At 41.6% G+C, this 18,168-nt stretch overlaps 2 protein-coding genes and 1 pseudogene across 5 annotated transcripts; all 3 read left to right on the top strand.

Annotated features, from left to right (window-relative positions):
* The first annotated feature begins 64 nt into the window (after positions 1 to 64).
* LOC139375193 (ataxin-3-like) lies at positions 65 to 8,660 on the top strand. 3 transcript variants are annotated; one of them, XM_071116759.1, is made up of 11 exons: positions 65 to 211; positions 797 to 961; positions 1,061 to 1,105; positions 4,754 to 4,839; positions 4,973 to 5,039; positions 5,141 to 5,228; positions 5,328 to 5,463; positions 5,641 to 5,825; positions 6,010 to 6,166; positions 6,302 to 6,357; positions 6,464 to 7,728. In XM_071116759.1, exons 2-11 carry the CDS (start codon positions 908 to 910, stop codon positions 6,514 to 6,516), a joined length of 927 nt encoding a protein of 308 aa, XP_070972860.1. In that variant the 5' UTR covers positions 65 to 211; positions 797 to 907; the 3' UTR covers positions 6,517 to 7,728. The 3 variants fall into 3 exon arrangements, with proteins under 3 accessions (XP_070972860.1, XP_070972858.1, XP_070972859.1); XM_071116757.1 differs by having other exon boundaries at positions 193 to 286; positions 6,464 to 8,369; XM_071116758.1 differs by lacking the exon at positions 65 to 211 and adding an exon at positions 214 to 286 and having other exon boundaries at positions 5,641 to 5,810; positions 6,464 to 8,660.
* LOC139375192 (protein Z-dependent protease inhibitor-like) lies at positions 7,904 to 12,147 on the top strand. 2 transcript variants are annotated; one of them, XM_071116756.1, is made up of 5 exons: positions 7,904 to 8,003; positions 10,085 to 10,708; positions 11,200 to 11,476; positions 11,595 to 11,742; positions 11,861 to 12,147. In XM_071116756.1, the coding sequence occupies exons 2-5, from the start codon at positions 10,114 to 10,116 to the stop codon at positions 12,056 to 12,058; spliced, it is 1,218 nt and encodes a 405-aa protein (XP_070972857.1). In that variant the 5' UTR covers positions 7,904 to 8,003; positions 10,085 to 10,113; the 3' UTR covers positions 12,059 to 12,147. The 2 variants fall into 2 exon arrangements, with proteins under 2 accessions (XP_070972857.1, XP_070972856.1); XM_071116755.1 differs by lacking the exon at positions 7,904 to 8,003 and having other exon boundaries at positions 10,006 to 10,708.
* A 2,768-nt stretch (positions 12,148 to 14,915) lies between these two features.
* Positions 14,916 to 16,090, top strand: LOC139374488 (ATP-dependent RNA helicase DDX24-like; annotated as a pseudogene).
* Positions 16,091 to 18,168: the final 2,078 nt, after the last annotated feature.

Genomic DNA, 18,168 nt, shown 5'->3' with positions numbered 1-18,168 from the left:
ACTTTGCTATGAAAATAAAGGCTAACCAGATATAATACACAGATTGTATTCATGAATCGAATTGTACACTAAGACGTTTATATTCTTGTTCATAGCTATCTGTATCACAAAACTCTAGCTAGCCAGTTGGGAAATTTGGCAAGTGTCAACAATAACAAACGAATTCTGAGAGTTGATTGGCTGTTTCGTCCTGAACCCAGCAGGGTCGAAGGTAAGATCACATTCTTTGGTCAGAGTATGACGTTTAGTAGGACAATTAAACATGGAGTCCATCTTTCATGAGAAAGTAAGCTTGTCTGTTTTCTTTCGATTATTAAGTTCACCGAATGTGCATTCCGACCGTTTTAAAAATAACTACGTTTGTTATCTAGCTAAATTGCACCAATTTGCAGCTGAAGTACATCGAGGGGTTTGCCTTCTTTCTAGCCAGCTTGTTAAATTATAGTTAGCTAACGTTAGTTAGTTGAATTATCTTTTTGGCCCAGTTTCCAACTTGTCTCAACTTTTACTAGAGCTGACTAGGGAACGTGATAACGTTAAACGTAAATTATCGAATTACAAAATGCGCCCTCGATGCTTTGAAATGCTATAAATGTGTGAATAAGCTAGCTAGCTACATGGCCTAATTATAGCTAGCTATAGTTTGCGTTTCACTGGCGTCATTTCTGTAAATTAGCTGGCTAGTTAACGTTAGTTAATAAACTAGGTTACATATCTAGCTTCAGTAGCTGCTGTTGACACATTTTATAGCAGTCTGTGGTACAATTTTGATTTATGTATTCATTCTCATTTACAGCAAGAGGGCTCTCTGTGTGCTCAGCATTGCCTTAACAACCTTCTGCAAGGCGAGTATTTCACCCCCGTGGACCTGTCGTCCATCGCCCATCAACTGGATGAAGAGGAAAGGATGAGGATGGCGGAGGGTGGTATGGGTAGTGAGGAGTACAGAACCTTTTTACAGGTATGGGAGTGGTCTGGGCCCTGGGTTTATGATAAATACAGTAGTTGTTTATTAGTAGATTTTAGAATGTTCATGCTCTTTATTTGTGTGTATTTGCAGCAGCCATCTGGTAACATGGATGACAGTGGTTTCTTTTCTATACAAGTGAGTAACAAAACGAACAATCATATAGTATAAGATGAAATAATGTATTCAGATCCTCATGATTACACTGTGTATGTGTATACACACACAATACCAGGCAAAAGTTTGGACACACCTACTCATTCCAGGGTTTTAGTTTATTTTTGATATTTTCCACATTGTAGAATAATAGTGAAGACATCAAAACTATGAAATAACACACATGGAATTATGTAGTAACCAAAAAAGTGTTAAACAAATCAAAATATATTTGAGATTCTTCAAAGTAACTACCCGTTGCCTTGATGACAGCTTTGCACACTCTTGGCATTCTCTCAACCAGCTTCATGAGGTAGTCACCTGGAATGTATTTCAATTAACAGGTGTGCCTTGTTAATTTGTGGAATCTCTTTCCTTCTTAATACGTTTGAGCCAATCACTTGTGTTGGGACAAGGTAGGGGTGGTATACAGAAGATATCCCTATTTGGTAAAAGACCAAGTCCATATTATGGCATGAAAAGCTCAAATAAGCAAAGAGAAACGACAGTCCATCATTACTTCAAGACACGAAGGTCAGTCAATCTGGAACATTTCAAGAAATGTCAAAGTTTCTTCAAGTGCACTCTTAAAAACAATCAAGCGCTATGATGAAACTGGCTCTCATGCAGACCGCCACAGGAAAGGAAGACCCAGAGTTACCTCTGCTGCAGAGGATAAGTTCATTAGTTACCAGCCTCAGAAATTGCAGCCCTTATAAATGCTTCAGAGTTCAAGTAACAGACACATCAACACTAACTGTTCAGAGGAGACTGCGTGAATCAGGCCTTCATGGTTGAATTGCTGCAAAGAAACCACCACTAAAGATTACCAATAAGAAGATACTTTTTTGGGCCAAGAAACACAAGCAATGGACATTAGACTGGTGGAAATCTGTCCTGTGGTCTGATGTGATATTTTTGGTTCCAAACGCCGTGTCTTTGTGAGATGCAGAGTAGGCGAACGGATTATCTCCACATGTGTTGTTCCCACCATGAAGCATGGAGATGATGTGGGGGTGCTTTGCTGGTGACGCTCTCAATTATTTATTTAGAATTCAAGACGCACTTAACCAGCGTGGCTACCACAGTATTCTGCAGCAATACGCCATCCCATCTGGTTTGGGCTTAGTGGGACCTTCATTTGTTTTTCAACAGGACAATCACCCAAAAGACACCTCCAGGCTGTGTAAGGGCTATTTGACCAAGAAGAAGAGTGGAGTGCTGCATCAGATGACCTGGCCTCCACAATCACTCAACCCAATTGAGATGATTTGGACTGCAGATTGAAGGAAAAGCAGCCAAGAAGTGCTCAGCATATGTAGGAACTGCTTCAAGACTGTTGGAAATGCATTCCAGGTGAAGCTGGTTGAGAGAATTCCAAGAGTGTGCAAAGCTGTCAAGGTAAAGGGTGGCTACTTTGAAGAATCGAAAATACATTTTATATTAACACTTTTAAGCTTACTATATGATTCTATATGTGCTATTTCATAGTTGTCTAAACTAATATTCTACAATGTAGAAAATAATAAAAATAAAGAAAACCTTGAATGAGTAGGTGTCTAAACTTTTGACTGGTACCATATATATATATATATATATATATACACACACACACACATACATATATACACATACATATACACACACACACAGTGGGGCAAAAAAGTATTTAGCCAGCCACCAATTGTGCAAGTTCTCCCACTTAAAAAGATGAGAGAGGCCTGTAATTTTCATCATAGGTACACTTCAACTATGACAGACAAAATGAGAGAAACATCCAGAAAATCACATTGTAGGATTTTTTTATGAATTTATTTGCAAATTATGGTGGAAAATAAGTATTTGGTCAATAACAAAAGTTTATCTCAATACTTTGTTATATACCCTTTGTTGGCAATGACAGAGGTCAAATGTTTTCTGTAAGTCTTCACAAGGTTTTCACACACTGTTGCTGGTATTTTGGCCCATTCCTCCATGCAGATCTCCTCTAGAGCAGTGATGTTTTGGGGCTGTTGCTGGGCAACACGGACTTTCAACTCCCTCCAAAGATTTTCTATGGGGTTGAGATCTGGAGACTAGCTAGGCCACTCCAGGACCTTGAAATGCTTCTTACGAAGTCACTCCTTCGTTGCCCGGGCGGTGTGTTTGGGATCATTGTCATGCTGAAAGACCCAGCCACGTTTCATCTTCAATGCCCTTGCTGATGGAAGGAGGTTTTCACTCAAAATCTCACAATACATGGCCCCATTCATTCTTTCCTTTACACGGATCAGTCGTCCTGGTCCCTTTGCAGAAAAACAGCCCCAAAGCATGATGTTTCCACCCCCATGCTTCACAGTAGGTATGGTGTTCTTTGGATGCAACTCAGCATTCTTTGTCCTCCAAACACGACGAGTTGAGTTTTTACCAAAAAGTTAGATTTTGGTTTCATCTGACCATATGACATTCTCCCAATCTTCTTCTGGATCATCCAAATGCTCTCTAGCAAACTTCAGACGGGCCTGGATGTGTACTGGCTTAAGCAGGGGGACACGTCTGGCACTGCAGGATTTGAGTCCCTGGCGGCGTAGTGTGTTACTGATGGTAGGCTTTGTTACTTTGGTTCCAGCTCTCTGCAGGTCATTCACTAGGTCCCCCCGTGTGGTTCTGGGATTTTTGCTCACTGTTCTTGTGATCATTTTGACCCCACGGGGTGAGATCTTGCGTGGAGCCCCAGATCGAGGGAGATTATCAGTAGATCAGTATGTCTTCCATTTCCTAATAATTGCTCCCACAGTTGATTTCTTTAAACCAAGCTGCTTACATATTGCAGATTCAGTCTTCCCAGCCTGGTGCAGGCCTACAATTTTGTTTCTGGTGTCCTTTGACAGCTCTTTGGTCTTGGCCATAGTGGAGTTTGGAGTGTGACTGTTTGAGGTTGTGGACAGGTGTCTTTTATACTGATAACAAGTTCAAACAGGTGCCATTAATACAGGTAACGAGTGGAGGACAGAGGAGCCTCTTAAGGAAGAAGTTACAGATCTGTGAGAGCCAGAAATCTTGCTTGTTTGTAGGTGACCAAATACTTATTTTCCACCATAATTTGCAAATAAATTCATTAAAATTCCTACAATGTGATTTTCTGGAGAATTTTTTTTCTCATTTTGTCAGTCATAGTTGAAGTGTACCTATAAGGGAAATTACAGGCCTCTCTCATATTTTTAAGTGGGAGAACTTGCACAATTGTCATCTGAGGGGGATAAGGTGTTGTCATGCCTTCACGGCTGTCTTGGTGTTTTATGGACCACGATAGTTTGTTGGTGATGTGAACATCAAGGAACTTGAAATTCTTGACCCGCTCCACTACAGCCGTCGATGTGACTGGGTGCGTGTTCGGTCCTCCTTTTCCTGTAATCCACAATCAGCTCCTTTGTCTTGCTCACGTTGAGGGAGAGGTTGTTGACCTGGTACCAAACTGCCAGGTCTCTGTGATCTCCTCCCAATGAACACTGTGAGGGGGTGTCATAGTAATTGGGGTAGTGAGGGATGAAAAAAATATATATTTGAACTGTTACAAAATAAATAGATTACAATATGTCAAGATTACCTCTTGATGACACTGACAACTTTATTATGTGGTCTCACCATCAGGTTATCAGCAATGCATTATCAGTGTGGGGTTTGGAGCTGATCCTCTTCAACAGCCGAGAATACCAGAGCCTTATGATAAACCCAATGTAAGAACCCTGTGGATGTGATACAAATCATAAACTTTGTATGAAGTTATTTGTTTTCTATCTTGAAATTTCACTTTTCACACATTTTTCATATGGTCTATCAAATTTGAAATAATGTTATTTTCTGTTTCAGAAATGAAAAGGCATTCATATGCAACTACAAGGAGCACTGGTTTACAATACGAAAACTTGGGCAACAGGTATAAGTTGCGATTTTACTATGTATAATTGATTTCCCTTCAGACATTTTGGGCCGGTTGATATAGCCAGCTGATTTAACCTGATTTATTTGTCATTGCAGTGGTTTAATTTGAATTCATTGTTGACTGGACCAGAGCTGATATCAGACACATACCTAGCCCTCTTCCTTGCACAGTTACAACAAGAAGGTAAAACAACCTGACATGTTCATATTTTTTTGTGTTTACATTTTTGTGCTCTTGATTTATCAAAGTTAGCTAGTTGGTCAAAGGCCTGTCTTCTTGCAGGGTATTCCATATTTGTGATCCGAGGAAATCTCCCGGAGTGTGATGCAGAGCAGATTCTGGGGATCATGAAGGTGCAGCAGCAACAGAGACCCAAGCTGATTGGAGAGGACGAGGCTCAGTCGAGTAGTGGCATGGGGTAAGAGGAAGAGACCTCCAGAGTGACAGTAGTTTTCGCCAAACCACAAATTACCACCATTCCCTCATACTGTCAGATTCATGCAGCATCTTGAACTTTAACCTCTAGAGTCATTAGTTGGTAAGGGGAGAGAATGAACCCCTTTGAGACACTGACAATGCTTTTCACCCTGAGCAGCAGGTCATCAGGGCAGGGTAGTGTGCTGGAGGCAGGCCCTGGTGTGGTAGAGGGGGTGGTGGATGAGGATGAGGAGGAGCTGAGGAAGGCCCTGGCCCTGAGTAGACAGGGAATGGAGGTGGAGGATGAAGAGGCTGATCTTCGCAGGGCCATACAGCTCAGCATGCAGGGTAAGGCTTTATTGGGTAAGCAACCGTAAATAAAATCACACACGCACACAACCGCTTTGATACATATCCTGGTTTAGACCTGTATATATAAACAGACCGCTAACAAAATCATTATGCAATTTGCACAATGTATGGCAATATGATAAAAGTATCCCAAAACTAACACTAAAATGAGTAATTTGTGTATGTGTCTGTCTAGGGGCAGTAGTGAGCAATACGTCAATACCAAAAGGGGGACTTGTTGCTAAAACGACATCGTCCGGCCAAGCACCAGGGAGTACTACAGGAGGAGCACCTCTGAGTGAGAAACTCTCAGCTGAAGAACTGCGACGGAGGAGACAAGCCTACTTTGACAGGTAAGTGCTACACCATCTGGAATATTTATTATTCTGTGGGTGTTCGTGTGTGTGTGTGTGTGTGTGTGTGTGTGGTTACAAAAAAATAACCAGACTAGACAACGCTAACCTGTAGATCCACTGTTTACCATACAGACAGTCCCAACAGCTGGCTCAGCCCACTTCACCTCAACAACCAACAGAAAGCACAGGTAAGGGGGAAATGAGCTCATACAGTAATACTTGCATTGCTGAATAATAATAATAATAGGTTGAGACTTAAACTCCGAGCATCCTACCTTCCCTCACATTTTCCAGGACCCGGGAAGAGTGGCACAGAGGAAGATGCACAAGCCAAACGCAGCCAGTGAGGTGGAGGGTGCTCCAGCGAAAGCCTACGTTGACTACTACCTGCCTCGACTGGTACCTCCTTCATGGGGCAGCCTCACCCCCTCCTCTAACCCTTCCCATAAGCGAACGTATAGCCGGCCAGAAGGCTGGCACACCTCCCTTGGCTAGTTCGCTGACAGGTTGTAGAGAAGAGAATAACAACAGAGAATAAAGAAAAGGTGCTAGTCTACTCTAACAGACTTGAACCTGAGGCTGGGAAGAGCGACGATAAATAATTAAAATGCAGTTATTCCAAGTCTGTGATGGCTTTTCTACCACGGCGCCTTGTATTTCTAATTTGTGGTTTGATTTTTTATTCCTACGCTTGTTGTTTTCCGCTGGGAGGGGTCTTAATGGAGCCTACCGTGCCGAGGTGTGTTTGGTGGGTGGATGGGCAAAATGGTGAGGTGTGTTACGAGAGAGGAAACCAATAATTACCTAGGACAATCCTCTAGCCTTCAGTATGGGAGTGCTACATGGGACCACTAGTTCAATAGAGGTAGAGGTTTGGTAGAGACCATGATAGTCTCTTGCCTTCTTTCACTTGGGTCTTGTAAGTGGTCACCCCCCCCCCCAAAAAAAATCATAAAATAATAGATTTATATCCAGTAGTGAGGTGAATTCATTTTTAGCTGTATTACTGCATCTTCTAAAGAAACATATATAAGCAGCATTTTAAAGGGCTGATCCGACTTGCCCTAGCTAGTTAATTAACCACCACCCTGGTTTAAACTCCTTAGTCATATGTTTTTGTAATTGTTATTTTGTCTTTTGAAGTAGTATAGACACACGCTATTTTAATACAGTGATAACATGATCAATGCTGTTTACAATTATCGTATTTACGTGGAATTCTCCGGTTTGGATACGCTAATCCAAAGCATGTATTACACATCCCATGTAGAGTTTGAGCTGTGCTCAGTTGACTTCTCTGGAAATTCCATGATTTCATTCCCTTTTTCTTTAAATTGTTCTTGTTTTATTTGAGAGCAAAGTTTGAACTAGAGTTGCGGCGCCACAATGCTTTTAGTTTTTTTAATGATTGCATCCATTTCACTTCTTGATATTCTTCAATAGGCACTAAACAATCATATGTTTGTTATACTCCACATCACCATTTTATTACATCACTCTTTCATTTGCTGTATCTAAAAGTTTTCTTTCCAGGAATAAAATATTTGCTCCTACTGAAATCTTCTGGAATCTTGCATCATTGATCTATGGCTGAATTGTTGAATTACATCCTTGTCCTAATTTAAGTTGAATCATTTCCACCTTTCAAAGTGGGTACATCAATTGTCAGTACCAAATTTGCTTTCATTTGGAAAGAAACTAAAATAAGACTACCAGTTTGAGTCAACCTAACCCATGGTTAATAGATAACCCTGAAGGCACACTCGCACTTTGTCTCCCCAAATAGTAGATGGAGGGTTTTGACAAAATACCTTTCTGATACCCAGGCTGAAAGGTAGGTCTGTTTTTGAGATGTATGCAACTATTTGTAAGAATATATGTATATACAGTGTTGCTTTTATTGTTGATGTGATAATCTTATTTGCAAGTTGTGATGTTGAAGCCCCCTAAATTGCTAACAAAATTAGCTGACATTCGTTCTGAAATAATAACTAAATATATGTTTTCCCATTCTGTCTTAAGTGTAGTTTTTATTTGAGCTCTGATGCAATGCATTGATAAGTCATTGATCACCAAACAAATATCTTGCCATTTGTCTAGAAGACATGTAAACATGACATACTGTGAAGTCCAAAAGTATTTGAGCAGTGACACATTTGTTGTTTTGGCTCTGTGAAATAAATGATACTTTGAGGTAAAACTGCAGACTGTCAGCTTTCATTTCAGGATATTTGTCTGTATAGGGTGGGTAGCACTTTTTTATTTTATTTTTTACATAGTCCCCTTCTCCCCATTTTAGGGAACAAAAAGTGTTTGGACAAATTCACTTATGTATAAAAGTAGTCAAAAGTTAAGTATTTGGTCCCATATTCCTAGCACGTAATGACTACATCAAGATTGTGACTCTACAAACTTGTTGGATGCATTTGCATTTTGTTTTGGTCGTGTTTCAGATTATTTTGTGCTCAATGGAAATGAATGGTAAATAATGTATTGTGTCATTTTGTGGTCTATTTTATTGTAAATAAGAATAGAATATGTTTCTGAACACCTAATTGTGAATAATGATGGATGAGAAAGTTAGGCACAAAGATCATACACCCAAGTCATGCTATCCTCTAACCATTATTAATAATGGGATGTTAGAATTCTGGGGGTGGGTTATGAAAATAATGCTTCTGTCACTCAATGTTATTCACAATTCATTCATGATTATCTGTAATCAAGGTAGCGTCCACATTAAAGTACAAGTGTTTATAAACATATTCTATTATGGAAGTGACTCAAATGACACAATACATTAGGGGAGAGTGGGGTAAGTTGAGACACCCTTGTTTCTAAGAAACCATGTACAAAATTATAGAAAGAGGTCGTTTTATGGAATCTGTGGAAGAAAGCAAGTTAGGTAAAAAAAAGTTAGGTTGTTCAAATACATTTCATGGTGCTGGTACCTAAATCAAATTAGATCATTTAAAGATTGTTCTATATGTCAGTTGGGGTTTCTATAAGGTTCAATATGAGGTCCTAAACCTAAGATGAAAGTGCATCCTTCAAGCTGTGTGGGCTAATATAGTCAAAATGTTTACCTTGGGGTAAGTTGAGCCAAGGGCTATGTGGTAAATTGAAGTGATTTCTTCCCAGGCTTAATTTAAGGCATTATCACTGGTATACAACAGGGCCTGGTCTATATTAGAAGTGTGTACTTTTTAAAAAGTATTTGTTAGGTGTTAAGCCTGTGTTAAAAGATGCTTAAATGATTAAAAGACTCAAAGTGATTCTGATTGTGTTGAATTGTGTTTGGGAAATAAAGATAGACATGGTTTTAAAAAGGTAGTGGTAATTAGTTCAGTACGGAAATGTGTAGGTTGCTGAATTTACCATAAATTTTGCCAAGAGACTACTTTTTTTGGACAAGCTATGTTTTCAAAATGAATGTTTACATAAATTCAGATTATTTCAAGGGATACACAACATCCTGAAATATATGTAGATATTTGTTATGAAGAATACTATATTTACCTTGATGGAGTGATGTTGAATGTAAAAAATGGTTCAGTTTACCCCACTCACCCCTATTTACCATTAATTTCTATTGAGCACAAAATAATCTGAAACACAACCAAAACAAACTGCAAATGCACCCAACAAGTATGTAGAGTCACAATCTTGACGTAGTCATTGCGTACTAGGAATATGAGACCGAATTCTAAACTTTTTACTACTTTAATGCACAAATAAGTGAATTTGTTCAAATATGTTTTGTTCCCTAAAATGGGGTGACTATGTACAAAAGTGCTGTAGTTTCTAAATGGTTCATTCATATAACATAAACGTCAATGTGCTGGAGTACAGAGCAAAACCAAAAACATTTCACTGTCAAAATTATTTTGGACCTCACTATAAATACTATTGCAGATTGTGATCACATAACTCATCAAAGAACTATGATGATGAAGGTGGGACTCCTTTTCCTCCTGACCCATGTCTGGTCCCTCATCCCCGTCTACCAAACTCAAGAGCAGAGCCCCAACATCACAGACCTGACCTTCAAGAACATGGACTTTGCCATGACTCTCTACAGGAAGATTGCTGGTTACCATGATAATAACATATTTTTCTCACCCCTGAGCATATCCACAGCTTTTGCCACCCTCTCCATGGCAGCACAGGGTCCCACACGAGACCAGATACTGAAGGGGCTCAACCTAGCCCACCTAGATCGGGACAAGCAACCAGACATAATTGCAGAACTCTTCCAACAACTCCAAGGGAACATCACACAAGATGAATCATTGAAACTGGACCAGAGCACCACCTTCTTTGTTTGCCTAAAGTTTGAGGTAGAGAGTGACTACAGTGACCAGATCAAGAAATTCTTCAACGCTGATATCAACAGTGTGGACTTTGCAAATACAAAAGCTAGCGTTGCCATGATCAATGACTACATAATGAGAAAGACTGATAACAGAGTCAAGGAGATGGTGTCTGACTTGGATCCACTTACCCAACTTATGCTCATCAACACCATTTTCTTTCGGGGTGAGCAGCCATGTCATGCATTCTCTGATTTTAGCAGTTCCACTGTAACACTTAAAAAACGTTACATTTAACTTGTTTACTTTTAGTTTTCACTTGTGTCTACCATAATTGCATCCCATCAGTATATCTTATTTCAAGATGTTGTGTTTTACATTTCACTTTCAAAATTGAATTGTATTGCCTAAAATGCAACAATAACACTTCCCACTGGGAAAAAAACTGGTGGAGTCAACGTTGTTTCCATGTCATTTCAACAACAAAAAAATGCAATATAATGACATTGAATCAATGTGGAAAACTGATTGGATTTACAAAAAGGCCTTTTTTTACCTAATCTATTGGCATTGTGACATTTTTTTGTTGATTTCACGTTAAATTCACATTAGTTGACACCTCAACCAAATGTAAATCAAAAATAGACATTGAACTGACGTCTGTGCCCAGTGGGTTTTGCTTTCCAATAAATATGCTTTGTCATATTTGGAATTTAGGTGAATGGCAGATGCCCTTCAATCCCAATCACACAGAAATTCAACGCTTCTATATTGACAACTACAATATTGTCCAGGTGCCTATGATGTTAAGAATGGAGGATAAGTTCTACACAATGGACGACTTTCCCCTTAATGCCAAGGTGCTGAAGCTGCCGTACCGAGATGGTGTTTCAATGCTTATCCTGCTACCCAACAAAGGCCTGGATTATACCACAATAGATGATGAGATCACAGCTGAAAGATTCCTCAACTGGATTAAAAATCTGAAAGAAAGGTAAATAGAAAGCGTCAAGTGTATTTTGTGGTGAAACATTGCAAAATTCCATAGGTTTTCTAAGTGTTTCATATTGAATACGTTCTCCTATGTATGAAAGTCCCTTGTTTTTTTAAAGGAAACTAGAAGTTCAACTGCCCAAGTTCAAGATGGAGCAATCATACGCCATGCACAACATCCTACCAGATTTGGGTATATCCAGTATCTTCCATGACACCGCTAACCTCACTAAATTGAGCAAAGACCCAGGCCTGAAGGTGTCAGAGGTCAGTTCTTGGATTAACAGGCCAAACTTGCCTTAACCAATTGAGAAATGTGCAACTTTATTACTCACTGTGGATAAATAACAAATAACATATTGTTGCAATGATAATGTGGTTCCAGGTGTTGCACAAGGCAGTGATCGAGGTGGATGAGAGAGGCACCACTGCAGCCGCTGCCACAGAAAGTGGCATTATTGGATACGCCTTACCCTCTTCCTTCATCGTCAACCGACCCTTCTTATTTTTTATCTACCATGAGGCCACTAACAGCTTGTTGTTCATGGGCCGAGTGACTGACCCCACCAAAAACGAAGTCTAATGAGCACAGTGCATTTGGTGCCCGGAGAGGTGTTGTACATGTAATATATTTCATTTGTATGTATTAAAGGTGAACAGATATTCATTCAACTGGTTTGGTGATCTTCCTAATATAGACTAACAATAACATGAACATTTCAATCCTGAATCCATGAATCACACATTGTCCTAGAAATTAAGCAAATCTGACCAACATTCCATAACTCAGACTCACATTCCATCAAGAACCTCTGCTCAAGCTGAGTGGTTACCAATGACTGTATATGACCCTGGTGGTTCCTAACAATGTTTTTCAAACCACGTGATCACAATGTGGGGTGGCAGGAAACTTATTACAGACTACCTGGCTGGCTGTACTGTTGGGCCTTGCAGTCGGTGGAGGAAATCAAGCTGGACAGAGTAGTTATTTGCTCTGACTCGTGCAGTTATGATGAGTCTGCAGTCCTTTAGCTCTTGTAGCAGACAAGACCTGCTGTATGAGGCACTACAAACCAATGGCTGGGTGAGACAGATGGGTATAAAGATGAGGATTAGTTGGGTCCCAGCCCATGTGGGAGTGGAGGGGAACGAGGCAGATGATGTCCTGGCTAAACAGGCCATTAGCAGTTAGGAGGTGGACGTTGAAGTTTCAATGAGGCAAACGGCCTGATATGGACGGTGGTGGTGCAAAGATGGCAGGAGCAGTGGCATAGAGACATTAAGGGCATGCATCTCTTCCCTGCCTGGTCTCATAAACTAGACGTAACATAGTAAAATGTAAATCCGAGACACTCAAATTAGTATGAAATGTTACATTTGGAATGGGTACATGAGACAGAAGGTCACCTAACGTGAACGTCTAGCAACCCAAAGGTTGCGTGTTCGAATCTAATCACAGACAACTTTAGCAATTTAGCTACTTTGCAACTACTTACTACTTGTTAGCTAACACTTCCCTTAACGCTAACCTTAAAACCCTTTAACCTAACTCCTAATCTTAACCCTTAACCACAGCTAACATCAACCACCAAGCTAACGTTAGCAACAACAAATTGGAATTTGTACCATATCATATGTTTTGCAAATGTGTAACATATTGTACCAACTGCAATTCGTAACGTATCATACGAATTGTAATTCGTACAATATCATACAAAATGGATGATGGACATCCACAAACTAATACATAACATATCATACTGATTGGAGTGTCCCGGATTTATGTTTACTATGTTACGTCTACCCCTGAGTCCAGGTTGCATCTCCAAATACAGAGAAAAGTCTGGGATGGGAGGAAGACAGCACAAGACAGAAGAGAGGAGGACACCTTTACTAGACTTAGGGTGGCACACAGATGGCTGAAAAAGTAATTACATCTCAATCAATCAATCAAATGTATTTATAAAACCCTTTTTACATAAGCAGATGTCACAAAGTGCTTATACAGAAACCCAGCCTAAAACCCCAAACAGCAAGAAATGCCGATATAGAAGCACGGTGGCTAGGAATAACTCCCTAGAAAACCAGACTCTGAGGGGTGGCCAGTCCTCTCTGGCTGTGCTGGGTGGAGATTAGAAGAGTGCATGGCCATTAAGGCCAGATCGTTCTTCAAGATGTTCAAACGTTCATAGACAACCAGCAGGGTCAAATAATAATCACAGTGGTTGTAGAGGGTGCAACAAGTCAGCACCTCAGGAGTAAATGTCAGTTTGTTTTTCATAGCCGAGTGTTCAGGGGTCGAGACAGCAGTTGCGGTAGAGAGAGAGAAAGCAGGAGAGGGTTGAAAACATCAGGTCCAGGACAAGGTAGCACGTCCAGTAAACAGGACAGGGTTCCATAGCCGCAGGCAGAACAGTTGAAACTGGAGCAGAAGCACGACAAGGTAGCACGTCTGATGAACAGGTCAGTGTTCCATAGCCACAGGCAAAACAGAAGAAACTAGAGCAGTAACACAACCAGGTGGACTGATGACGGGGACATCCGAGAGTCATCAGGCCAGGTAGTCCTGAAGCATGGTCCAAGGACTCAGGTCCTCCGGGAGGGGAGAGATGGAGAGAGAGAGATGGAATAATTAGAGGGAGCACACTGAAGTTCACACAGGACACCAGGTAAGACCGGAGAATTTCACCAGATATAACAGACTGACCCTAACCCCCGGCACATAAACTATTGCAGCATAGATACTGTAAGCCGAGACGGGGGGGGGGGGGGGGGGGTTGTCGAGGGACACTGTGGCCCTGTCTGACGATACCCCCAGACAGGACCAACCAGGCAGGATATAACCCCACCCACTTTGCCAAAGCAGAGCTCCCAGACCAATAAAGGGATATCAACAGACCACCAACTTACTACCCTGAGACAAGGCTGGGTATAGCCCACAAAAATGGGGCAGCAGCGTAGCCTAGGGGCAGCAGCGTAGCCTAGTGGTTAGAGCATTGGACTAGTAACCAAAAGTTCAAATCCCCGAGCTGACAAGGTATAAATCTGTCATTCTACTCCTAAACAAGGCAGTTAACCCACTGTTCCTAGGTCATCATTGAAAATAAGCATTTGTTCTTAACTGACTTGCCTAGTTAAATAAAGGTAAAATAAATACAAAATATCTCCTCCACTGCATGAGCCCGAAGGGGGTGCAAAACCACTTCAGTGACTCAACCAAGTAGAGTATAGTGACAAAAGCCTGGCATTATGTGACTCACCTCTCCTAGGGACAGTCCCCCTAATAGGCAGAAAATCCAGTGAAGAGAGGGGAGACAGCAAGGGAGATTTGTTACTCCAGTGCCCTGCCTCCAGCTCTTTGCTTAAAAAGTAGGTATGTACGGCAGGACCAAATTGGATAGGCTGCTAGGATCTTGACTAGAACCCCAAAATTCGATCATATGGCAGTGCGCGCTAACCAAGGTTGCCAGGTGCACCGGTGTTTCCTCCAACAGATTGATGTGGCTGGCTTCCGGGTTGGATGCGCGCTGTGTTAAGAAGCAGTGCGGCTTGGTTGGATTGTGTATCGGAGGATGCATGACTTTCAACCTTCGTCTCTCCCGAGCCCGTACGGGAGTTGTAGCGATGAGACAAGATAGTAGCTACTAACAATTGGATACCACGAAATTGGGGAGAAAAAAGGGGTAAAATAAAAAATATATATATATATAAATTTTAAAAATGCACGCTCTATCTCCTGGCCGAAGTCAGCCAAACGGGGGATCCATGTGAAGGGCAGCTGGAAAGCAGTTGAGCTGGACCCCAGTCTCTTCTCTGTAGAGGGCATGGGGGGACAGGTCTGTTTTGAGGAGCTGACAAGCTACAGACTGATAGATTCTGCCAAGGAAGAAGCTAAAGGAGAAAAAGACCAAAAGAAGAGAGAAGAAAGCTAAAAAAAGAAAAGCAAGCAAGTGAGATGGATGGAGGGAAACGGGAAGAGGTATGTAAGGGAGGTAGTGACAAAAATGAAACGTCTGAAAAACCAGCTGAGAGGAAGAAGAATAAGAAGAAAACAGCCCAACAAAATGACCCAACCACACAGGGTGACCTCTCTGAGGACAGTGAAGTGAAGAGGTGAGTAACAAGGTCCAAAACCTTGGAAATGGTTCAGAGAAAGTTGTCAAGGAGGAAGAAGCCCCTGAAGAAACTGTCACAAAATGCTGTTATGTGTCCTGAGGATGCTCAGCCACAATCAAACAATCCAAAGACTGATGGCAAACAGCGGAAAAATAGAGTTGTGGAAAAGCAGATCATCCCAGAGTCCCAGATAGAACATGAGCAACAGAGTTACCCCCTCAATGCAAAGTGGCTAAAGTCTCCAAAAAGAAAGCAAAGAATTGGACCAATGCGGCACGCTCTGGTTCTGACCAAAACTCAGATGTGGCAGCGTGGAAGGATCTGTTTGTCTCTGATCAAGTGTTGAAGGCACTGAGCAGTCTAGGATTTGGATCACCGACGGCCATTCAAGCTCTGGCATTGCCACCTGCTATCAGAGACCATATGGACATTGTTGGGGCCGCTGAGAAGGGGTAGTGGTAAGACACGGTCTTTCACCATCCCCATGATCCTGATGTGATGTGATCTTCCTGTCTGGGTTGGCGCCCCCCCTTGGGTTGTGCCGTGGTGGAGATCTTTGTGGGTTATACTCGGCCTTGTCTCAGGATGGTAAGTTGGTGGTTGAAGATATCCCTCTAGTGGTGTGGGGGCTGTGCTTTGGCAAAGTGGGTGGGTTTATATCCTGCATGGTTGGCCCTGTCTGGGGATATCATCGGATGGGGCCACAGTGTCTCCTGACCCCAGTATTTATGCTGCAGTAGTTTATGTCGGGGGGCTAGGGTCAGTTTGTTATATCTGGAGTACTTCTCCTGTCTTACCCGGTGTCCTGTGTGAATTTAAGTATGCTCTCTCTAATTCTCTCTTTCTTTCTCTCTCTCGGAGGACCTGAGCCCTAGGATCACCTGGCATGATGACTCCTTTCTGTCCCCAGTCCACCTGGCCGTGCTGCTGCTCCAGTTTCAACTGTTCTGCCTGCGGCTATGGAATCCTGACCTGTTCACCGAACGTGCTACCTGTCCCAGACCTGCTGTTTTCAACTCTCTAGAGACAGCAGGAGTGGTAGAGATACTCTTTATGATCAGCTATGAAAAGCCAACTGACATTTACTCCTGAGGTGCTGACTTGCTGCACCCTCAACAACTACTGTGATTATTATTATTTGACCATGCTGGTCATTTATGAACATTTGAACATCTTGGCCATGTTCTGTTATAATCTCCACCCGGCACAGCCAAAAGAGGACTGGCCACCCCTCATAGCCTGGTTCCTCTCTAGGTTTCTTCCTAGGTTTTGGTCTTTCTAGGGAGTTTTTCCTAGCAACCGTGCTGAATGGAAGATTCGATATAGGCCGATAGTTTTTTATATTTTCTGGGTCAAGGTTTGGCTTTTTCAAGAGAGGCTTTATTACTACCACTTTTAGTGAGTTTGGTACACATCCGGTGGATAGAGGGCCATTTATTATGTTCAACATAGGAGGGCTAAGAACAGGAAGCAGCTCTTTCAGTAGTTTAGTTGGAATAGGGTCCAGTATGCAGCTTGAAGGTTTAGAGGCCATGATTATTTTCATCATTGTGTCAAGAGATATAGTACTAAAACACTTGAGTGTCTCCCTTGATCCTAGGTCCTGGCAGAGTTGTACAGACTCAGGACAACTGAGCTTTGGAGGAATACGCAGATTTAAAGGGGAGTCCGTAATTTGCTTTCTAGTGATCATGATCTTTTCCTCAAAGTTCATTAATTTATTACTGCTGAAGTGAAAGCCATCCTCTCTTGGGGAATGCTGCTTTTTATTTAGCTTTGCGACAGTATCAAAAATAAATGTTGTATTGTTCTTATCCTCCTCAATTAAGTTAATTAAGATGATCGAGCAGCAGTTAGGTCTCTTCGATACTGCACGGTACTGTCTTTCCAAGCTGGTCGGAAGACTTCCAGTTTGGTGTGGCACCATTTCCATTCCAATTTTCTGGAAGCTTGCTTCAGAGCTCGGGTATTTTCTGTATACCAGGGAGCTAGTTTCTTATGACAAATATTTTTCGTTTTTAGGGGTGCAACTGCAACTAGGGTATTGTGCAAGGTTAAATTGAGTTCTTCAAATGTCCTTGGGTAGGCAGAGGGAGTCTGGAAGGGCATCAAGGAATCTTTGGGTTGTCTGAGAATTTATAGCACGACTTTTGATGCTCCTTGGTTGGGGTCTGAGCAGATTATTTGTTGCGATTGCAAATTTAATAAAATGGTGGTCCGATAGTCCAGGATTATGAGGAAAAACATTAAGATCCACAACATTTATTCCATGGGACAAAACTAGGTTCAGAGCATGACTGTGGCAGTGAGTAGGTCCAGAGATATGTTGGACAAAACCCACTGAGTCAATGAGGGCTCCGAAATACTTTTGGAGTGGGTCTGTGGACTTTTCCATGTGAATATTAAAGTCACCAAAAATGTGAATATTATCTGCTATGACTACAAGGTCCGATAGGAATTCAGGGAACTCAGTGAGGAACACTGTATATGGCCCAGGAGGCCTGTAAACAGTAGCTATAAAAAGTAATTGGGTAGGCTGCATAGAATTCATGACTAGAAGCTCAAAAGACGAAAACG

This window comes from Oncorhynchus clarkii, chromosome 19 (assembly GCF_045791955.1).
Source record: "Oncorhynchus clarkii lewisi isolate Uvic-CL-2024 chromosome 19, UVic_Ocla_1.0, whole genome shotgun sequence".
NCBI lineage: Eukaryota > Metazoa > Chordata > Actinopteri > Salmoniformes > Salmonidae > Oncorhynchus > Oncorhynchus clarkii.
Note: the sequence above shows the minus strand (reverse complement) of the source record. Positions and strands in the feature narration are given on the sequence as shown.

What these genes read in the sequence shown, in the direction of transcription:
- LOC139375192 (XM_071116755.1), top strand. Translation starts at nt 10,006, where the DNA reads ATGTGCTGGAGTACAGAGCAAAACCAAAAACATTTCACTGTCAAAATT. An exon ending in ATTAAAAATCTGAAAGAAAG is followed by an intron (nt 11,477 to 11,594) that starts GTAAATAGAAAG and finishes GTTTTTTTAAAG; the next exon opens with GAAACTAGAAGTTCAACTGC. An exon ending in CAGGCCTGAAGGTGTCAGAG is followed by an intron (nt 11,743 to 11,860) that starts GTCAGTTCTTGG and finishes ATGTGGTTCCAG; the next exon opens with GTGTTGCACAAGGCAGTGAT.
- LOC139375193 (XM_071116757.1), top strand. Translation starts at nt 263, where the DNA reads ATGGAGTCCATCTTTCATGAGAAA. An exon ending in TGCACAGTTACAACAAGAAG is followed by an intron (nt 5,229 to 5,327) that starts GTAAAACAACCT and finishes GTCTTCTTGCAG; the next exon opens with GGTATTCCATATTTGTGATC. An exon ending in ACAACCAACAGAAAGCACAG is followed by an intron (nt 6,358 to 6,463) that starts GTAAGGGGGAAA and finishes CACATTTTCCAG; the next exon opens with GACCCGGGAAGAGTGGCACA.